Below are 8,999 nucleotides of genomic sequence, written 5' to 3'. Positions count from 1 at the left end.
CTAAGATTATTAAAAGGTAGTGGATGTTAATATAGTGTCTATTAGCTTTGTTTATTAATTAATAAGAAATGCTATTAGCAATTTATTTGACACCAGTAAACTGGAGCAACGCTTCTTTGTTCTTCTGATTGGGAGATTTCAACTCATCTTAATTTACCCATTACACCCCTGCAGTTTGAAGCGGAAAGCAACAAATTCATCCAGAATCCTATAATAGGAAAACGTTATGCGCTATTCTCGCACCTAAAGATTTATCGTTCTAACACTTCAACTTTGTTGGCATATAACATCCATTGTCACTGTTCTAGTTGCAAATAACCGCGATGTGCATCTCTCAAATGTCACCTTCTTAATACAGTAGAAAGTTTATAATTATTATTACTTTTAATGTACATGACAGTATCTCAGCTGCTATGAGGCTGGAATTTTGCTTTGCGTTGGAAGGCCTCCTATTATTATCTCACCTGGAGTTACGTTTCGGGATAATTGAAAGGTGCGTGCGATCGGTGGCAGTACTCCGTAGGTACCCCAGGATTCGTTTGACCCAGCAGATCGATGCCTGATCGCGTTAGGCCAGTAATTTAGTCGAGTGGCGAGTAATTTAGTAACAAAATTGGGTAGTACTACTTGTCCAAAAGTGTTCACATTAGACTAGTGCAATGAATGAGTGGTGTATACCAAGATGAACAGGACACAGCGCAATAAAGTACATAAGTTGATAAAGGTGATTCCAAGGGTTATTTTGGAAGTGGTGAAAGAAAAATTAGTGAGATGGAAGTAATGAAGCTATGGATGCGAAAATGGATTAACAGAAGAGATGAACTAGGAGCTACGAATTCTCTGATCAAGGAAATATAGCATTGGCACTCTTGTTCTAAATATTTCGTAACAAATTTTAAAGTCGGATCCAAGGAAACGGCATTTTAGCAACGATTAATGAGCTTCACTAAATGAACCGGTTCGGTCAAGGGGATAATTTAGTAGCCAGTGAAGCCTGGTGGGGGATGCTACTCGCTCGAAAAAATAGAATCAAATGGATTGACTCGACTAAATTACTTACTAGGTAGGGGTATTCACTGCAGTAGCGGATTTACATATAGGCACACTAGGCACGTGCCTAGGGGCGGCATTTTTTGCACTATATTTATTTTAGGTAACATTTTAAGTTTTAAAATATAAGTCCTCTAACAAGTTACAAATGACAAAAACGTTTAATTAAAATTATGAAATACATTGGAATTGGTATCTAGTATTTTTTCATACTAGTTTTCAAAATTTCTTATTATAATTTTAAAAATTATTTAAAAATTGATTGCAATGTAAAGATTATTTTGGGGCGGATATCTTTCGGTGTACCTAGGGGCGCAAAAAATTTAAATCCGCCACGGGGTATTCTAACCCGCTAGTATGGAATATTCTTGTTGTTCTGTGCATGTGTTGTATGGAATGACTGCACCTATCGCTGATTAGCAATGTTACACGTAAATTAGAAATAGGTATGTAGGTATTGTTTGTAAAAACTGAACAGTGATAATCCTTATCAACTGTCGCGAAGCGTGATAGAAATGCTCGTGGCAAAACGGTATCAAAGTGTAATAAAAAAAAATTGGAACGTAATATTGCATAAAATTGCGTATTTTTTAATTCATTTTTATGACATCAATCGAGTTTGATAATTACCTAAATGCCTCAATTGTTTGTGCAAATACACGGCGAGCTGTGCCATTCGCTAACGTCAATGAAAAACGGTATTCGTGCTTATGCAATGAGTCACTTAAAATTGTTTTAAAAAGTATGGTAGTGGATGTAATTCAACGGTCAAGGAAAAATATTATCGTTTTCGATTGCGATTCATCCTAGGTCTGCCTTGCCATTGAACTCATTTAAACGGCGCATAATAAAAGTGACTGCGGTGACATCTAGGTTAATCAGTGTATACTATTACAGTTTCCTGAAATGTTGTATTTTGTAAATTGGAAAATTGAATATTCAGCAACTTGTAAAATTAGGCAACCAACATCTCTAATAAAAATACAATGTTCCTAGTAAATAATAAACGTATGTCCTTGTTGCCACTATAAAACTATAATTCGCGAATGGATATATGTAGATGTTCGAAATCTGTTTCATGAAAGACATTTAAGAACTACTTATGACAGTTTACAAATACTGTTTGGCACTTCAAATGTAGCAAAGACCCCTACGTTTGGAGGGCGTACCTTCTCTCGGTACCGGAAAAAAGGCCCCTGGAAAAAAGCCGCGGAATAAACACCCCCGGAATAAAAACCCATGGAAAGAAAACCCCCCGGGAAAAAAACCCCGGAAAAAAAACCCCGGAAAAAAGACCCCCTGGTAAAAAACCGGAAGAAAAACCACAGGGAAAAAAGGAAATATTGCGCAAGAGCTAAAGTTGCATATTGTTTACTGAAACAGGAATATCAAACAGAACTCGGTTGAGATATTTTATTAACAAATTTTCACAATTTTTACAAAATACGTAATTGCATATTATCCTAAACTACCATTAACCCTAATTAAACCTAATATTATGACTTATAGCTTCTAAGAAGTTTAGATCTCCACAACTACAATAGCTAGAGAATTCAAATTTTCACTAAAAGCTTTCTGCTATAGTGTAGATGTGCAGGCACTAGTCTATTTTGAGTTAGATTACTTGTGAGATCCATAATTGAAGAAAATAATTTCGATGTGGGTTTCGGAGGTGCTATAATTTTACCGTTAGATAGCGCTACCAGTATAAAAACTTATTATTTACTTTGTGATTTGTTTTACAAAATGAAGACGTACCGTCAATTGAAATTAACTAAAATTAATTATTTAACGCAGCCAAAATTACTCGTGAGATCGATAATTTTAAACTTCGCTAATAAAATACTGACCTGTATTACCAAAAATGCGCTTTAATCATGCATATGCTGATTTACAACTTGTTTAGTCTACTTTGCAGCAGTACATATTTTGCTTTCTTCCTTTTTGGGATTAATTGACCTAAATGTTGGTGTCATTTTAAATGAATTTAAAGCATGTTTTCGCAAACGTGATTAAGATTACAATCATTTGTAAATATTTAATCAGATGAATAACGTTGGTTTGAGCCCTTGTCATTTGGTACCTAAACATCAAAAATCGACCAATCATATACCATATAATCATTAACTAACTAACACTCTTTGTGAATCCGGGTATAAGTCAATGAACAACGCTTTTTGCAAGCTAATTCAGCACAGGAGTACACAGTTGCAGTTCGCACTTTTAGAAATTTTACGAAGGGCCGGTTCCACATAATGCAAGTATAAGCTATTTCAAGTATAAAATCTAAAAATTCAATCCAATTTTCAGATTTTGTACCTACTTGGAATAACGTATACTATAGGTTGCCTTGTATATGTATACTTGCCTTGTACAATCGCCCTAAGATGTATACCTACCTATTGTGGAGATTTAAAAAAGAGGGTTTTCATTCCAGGGGTTTTTTTCCGGGGGGTTTTCTTTCCGTGGGTTTTTATTCCGGGGGTTTTTATTCCCGGGTTTTTTTCACGGGTTTTTTCCTGGACTCACCTTCTCTATACAGCTGCTGATTCCTACACTTGTCATGTCATAAAGAAGGTTTTCAGGAACCTAAAGACTTGCACTTCTTAATATTGAATGCTGAAAGCTATATTTGAAAAGGAACCATTAGTGTAATGGTAATACGATAATACCATTCGAACTGTTAATACAGCATAATGTATTTTCTGATGTGTGAGAATGTATAATGCTCTTGAGATGTTGGGAGCCTCCTCAATAATTTTTACCAGTCCGGCAATCCGGGCAATCCCATGTGAGCCATTGCCCATATACCCCTGATTTATCACCGTATAGCATCGTTTTATTCACAAGCATCAAAAATACAATGCGTAGTGACATTTGTGACTCCAGTGGCGGATTTACATATAGGCATACTACTACTAGGCACGTGCCTAGGGGCGGCAGCTTTAGATGGCGGCATTTCTTAGCACTATATTTATTTTAGGTAATATTTTAAGTTTTAGTCCCCTAACAAGTTACAAATGACAAAACTTATTAATTAAAATTATGAAATAAATTGGAATTGGCAGAGATAGTTTAAACAAACTTAACTGTAAGAACGATAATGGACAATGCAAGTTTTGACGTGTGTGAAAACGTAATCTTAGTATACTGTATTTCTATTCATATTAATTTTAAAAATTTCAAGTTATAATGTGATTTTTTATTAGCATCTTAAAATTTATTGCAACTTAAAGATTATATTTGAAGGGGCGCATATCTTTCGGTGTGCCTAGGGGCGCAAAAAATTTAAATACGCCACCGTGTGTCTCCTGAAACAGCTGTCTTTACTCAATTGTTTTTGTAGAATTTCCCGAAACTTTTTGAGCAGCCCACCTACTATTACATGTTTTTTATTCTGTGGTTGAAGTGTATTATTCTATTGTTGTTTTGGCTTGGCGTACGAAAGAGGTTAGGTAAATAAACTAAACACCTGTGGATTAGGGAGATGTGATCAATTAGTTATCAGTATTCAGTTGTGTTGTGCAATAATAAACTTGCTGTTGGGCATAATGTATCCTCTACCTAATTGGCCAAATAAGTCCCCTAAGTGGGACAGCAAAACGCTAGAAATTTTAGATTTACCAAAAACCATTCCTTCAGATGTGAATGTTGAAGTAATCTTAAACAAAAGTGATCGATTTCCTGTGAAATTCCCAATTGATACTGTGAGATGCAAAACCTTACAGACCACTGTGGAAACAGACACTCTCGAAAGGAACATCAATTCGGCTTATCCCTTAATACACGAAAATGCCCTACACTTATGCGCAAAATTCTTATTGCATAAAAGGAAAAATGGAACCGTGGACGAACAGCGAGTGTACAAAAATATGACCATTTCAACCCTTATTGATCGTCTCTTAACAAAACGTGCCGTAGTGTTCATGGGAAGATTCGATAGTTACCTGCTGATAAATCAAACAAAGGGTGCAGGTAAGTGGGAGTTGATTGGAAAAGATCCCAGATCACGACTGTCCCTTGAAAACTGTTTGAGTTACGACGAGATTAAGTTATCTGCCTTCCTTTCGGTTACTTCGTATACATATTTTATTAACGATGGGACGAGAAAGAATATGGGCAAGGTAGCTACAACCCGGACGAATATTCAAGATGAGGGTGTGGTAATTGGATTAATTGGAGCTCGACTTAAGAAAGCAAAGGTGATGGAGTATGAGGAGATGGTTGTAACTAAGGCTCAGAATATTGAAGAAAATGGCTATGGGGAAGAAGAAAGCTTACACAGTGTTTTTGCTAATTTTTATGAAGAACCTTGTTTTACTTATGGACAAGTGTTGGATCAAGTAAAGACGCAACCAAGACGGTTTACTGCTTTGGGCAATGAAGAATTTTTTGACAATGTTGTCTTTGCCAAAAGGATTGCGTTGTCGATTGACACTTTGTTAATTGAAGCTAATGAAAGAGCTCACTGTAGAAATACAACAGCGTTTGTCCATGTTGTTGGTATTGGTTTGGGTGTATGGAAATGCTCCCCTCATCAAGAGGAGCTTTTTGTAGACGTCTTTGGCAAAAGGCTAGAGTAAGTGATGGGTGAATGTACATAAGTATTGCTTCCTCGCTTGCTTCTGTCCAAGATCCCCTGTTCCTGGTAACATTTTGTAATTTCTCATTAACTCTTTCATTCATTTCTTTATCCATATTGCTCTCTGTCTATCCACACTTCTGGTACTTAACCATTTTACTTGATATTTGTTCTTTTTTAAGTTTGTCTATTTTTTTTGTTTTCTTGTCATCTGTAACTATTTTCTCTTTGTTTAAATAAGTACCCTTGGGAATCTATACCTTAATGTTTGAAGAATGTAGTCATCCAACAAATGCCTAAATACCTACAGTTTCTTATTTCAGATCATTAGGAAAACTTACAACCTGCATTTCTGATGTTTACTTCTCATATATCAACGCCAAACAGTGTAACGGGTGTAAATCTGGAGAAGTCATGAAAATTAAAGATCATCCTAATGGAATTAAGATTCACATTGGCAAAAGAGACCCACATGTCAAGCTTTCTGGTAGCAATGCAGGTATGACAACTACAATTTGCAAATGACTAATTTTACCACTTCTGTTACAGGAAAGTTGTTAATAGTCTCATATGCATGGGACGGCAATGCATCGCCAGGAAATGAATTTTGGCTAGGTAAATTGGGCTCAACTGGAGATTCAGCAGCAGCCGCTTCAACACAAATCACAGAAATTCACAATTGTCACATAAATCCCAAGATTTGTGCGGCCAATCTTCGAATTGTTACAGCTGATGGGTTGAAAACGTATGAGGAGTATGTGAGGTGTATTAAAAGTGGAAAAAGAAAATTGGGAGGTTGATTGAAATAATACATTTTGATAATAAAGATTATTTTTATTTCATTGTAAGCCAAATGAAACATTTAAAACCAAAAAAGAATTTGTTTTGTTTCTGAAATAGAATTTGTAGAATTAACATAGTATTTGTTAAAAATGTGTGTGATTTATTATTATGTATCGTAATTCATACTGTACCTACTTAAACTTGTATGTGATAGAAAAAGTGATAGCAACTTAAGAATTGAGTTCGAACTATAAATTTATAGAATTTGTTACCTTTTCTACCATGTGAATTGTTAGTTTGTTTAGAAGTTATAAGCAGTTGTTTAAGAATAAAAACATAATACTTTACAATGATGCTGGTGTAGTAAGATTTAATTTCACATATCACCCGAGATATCACCATTCCCAATGTTTACTTGTGCCAATTCAAATTGAAGTACCTACTTTATAACTGATAGCACTGAGGCATTCTTACCTCAATTACCAACAATGAATATCAACTGAGGTGGGCTATAAAAATTCTAAGCATAAAATTAATCAAAAAAGAAGAGAAAAATCGATACAAGGGACCAGGCTTGCATGGAAGTCTAGGGAATATAAGAGAAAAAATAAAGAAAGTGGAGAGGAAAAACAAATGAACAGACCAATACTACTTGAGACCACAACAAGAGACTAAAACACTATTAAAAAATGACAGTGAAGGTGTATATTATGGCCTGATAAGATGAAACGGTGTTACAGTACACTTTGTAGGCAACTATACTAGCACCTTTGTAATATAAGTGACTATCCTTAAACGAGAATAATACCTTAATCCGCTCCTGTTAATTGTACGTGAGTGACGCAGATATTCACACTTGTATTGATTAAACGTTTTTATACGCTTAATATCAATTTGACAATGTAATTTGTACACGAAATTTATGCACACTGCTGCAACTTACGTAGTTTTCAATTTCTTTATGGTTTTTCATTGAATAAATATTTATTTATCGTTAAGTGGGTATGTATTGTTCGTTGTAATTCTGGATGTTGTGTAATTTCTCTAAGCTTAGCACTCACTTTGGGCGAATCGCTTTTTTGTGTTTTTGTTGTTTATTTGTACACTATTGCCTTTAGCCAAAGATGCTAATTCCACCTTGTGCTTTGGCCCGATTGCAGCGTTCTAGAAGATTCGTCAATTAATAAAGGTGGCGCCACACGGCGCGTAATTTGAAAATCTGCGATAGCATGACGAATATACGTGCCTACCCATCCCACTTTCCGCATTTTTAAAAATATGTTGTGGTATATGTTGTTGATATGTTGCTCCTTATCAGTTCACCTACGACAGGGACTTTGTGATGTACATACGAATACTGTAAAAACCGGCCCCAAGGCCAAAAAGGTAAGCGAAATGTTAATTTGTTTAATGCGAATACTTATTTAACTGCACGCGCGCGCTAACATGTCCTTTTAAGAAATAATTTGCATGGTTTTTTCTGTACTGCTTACTTCTTTTGTATTTCAAAGGCACGTAACCATATTTGGGGCTGGTTCAACACAACTATTTGTAATTGCCATTTTCACATTTAAAACTTCAGTTATCTTTAATAATCGAACATTGATAGGCGCACAAAATAACCAATTACTAAGATAGGAATAGCAAAAAAGGTGTCTTTCTTGGCAAAAGTGTTTAATAACACTTTAAGGTTTCGCTAAAAATTTGCATTAATCACCATATAACGAAATGGGAAACCCGAAGGAAAACCCATTTAGCGTAAATTTTTATTTATATTTGTTTATACAATTCGTTAATTCGTTGACTGAATATTGTAGCAGACGTTTTCGAAAAATGTGAAATGTAAGCGCGAGGGGGTCATCTCCATCCCTTAGCACTAGGTGTGCAACTCCTACAATTTCAAGTGCGTAATGTAATATATTTTTGAAAAGATTTTTCTTTCTTGAACGTGGTGATGTAATTTTCCCAGATTTGGTCATCCGTTCGTCACGGCCCGAAAATGCCACACAAGTTTGGTACTAATTTTTTGGTCGAGTAACTATCTTGTAGTATCTTATCCTCTCACTTATTTATCTTGGTGAACCAATTTGGCTGTCTTATCTGATACTTACACACTATTTCAAGTAGATCTCTAGATCGATAGCATGTTTATCAAATAATTATAAGGTTCAAATTTAATTTCAATCGGTTAAACTGCATGTTACCATAGAGGAAATTATGATATTACCAAGAAGTGTAAGTAAATTACAAATTACAATCGGTGGGTGGTACCTATTGAAATGAAAGTCCTAATGTATGTTTCTTCTTTAATCTTTTTTCCTGCAACTGTAACTATATTTAGTTCGGTCTTTTTGAATTCAGTAACTTATAGCTCTAGCATTTGAGACAAGAAAACTCGTGACGATTAATTGACTTTGGTCTTTATTTTTATAAGTGATAAGTTATTTAATTGAAAATAGTTTCTTTTTCGAAAAGGAAAAGTTTCCGTGGACTGTGTGGCAATTTTGATTATAAATAAATGCAGGGAGTTCAAAAATGCAATAAGGGTAACTTTGTATATAGTAGTTTCTTACAAAAGGTAACA

The 8,999-nt window shown here is 35.0% G+C and overlaps 1 protein-coding gene across 1 annotated transcript; it reads left to right on the top strand.

Annotated features, from left to right (window-relative positions):
• The first annotated feature begins 4,324 nt into the window (after positions 1–4,324).
• On the top strand, positions 4,325–6,740 carry LOC116168621. The gene is made up of 3 exons (XM_031484549.1): positions 4,325–5,629; positions 5,956–6,131; positions 6,182–6,740. The coding sequence occupies exons 1-3, from the start codon at positions 4,602–4,604 to the stop codon at positions 6,430–6,432; spliced, it is 1,455 nt and encodes a 484-aa protein (XP_031340409.1). The 5' UTR covers positions 4,325–4,601; the 3' UTR covers positions 6,433–6,740.
• Positions 6,741–8,999: the final 2,259 nt, after the last annotated feature.

This window comes from Photinus pyralis, unplaced genomic scaffold, assembly GCF_008802855.1.
Source record: "Photinus pyralis isolate 1611_PpyrPB1 unplaced genomic scaffold, Ppyr1.3 Ppyr1.4_LG4, whole genome shotgun sequence".
Taxonomy (NCBI): Eukaryota; Metazoa; Arthropoda; class Insecta; order Coleoptera; family Lampyridae; genus Photinus; species Photinus pyralis.
This window is presented reverse-complemented; position numbering and strand designations above follow the sequence as displayed.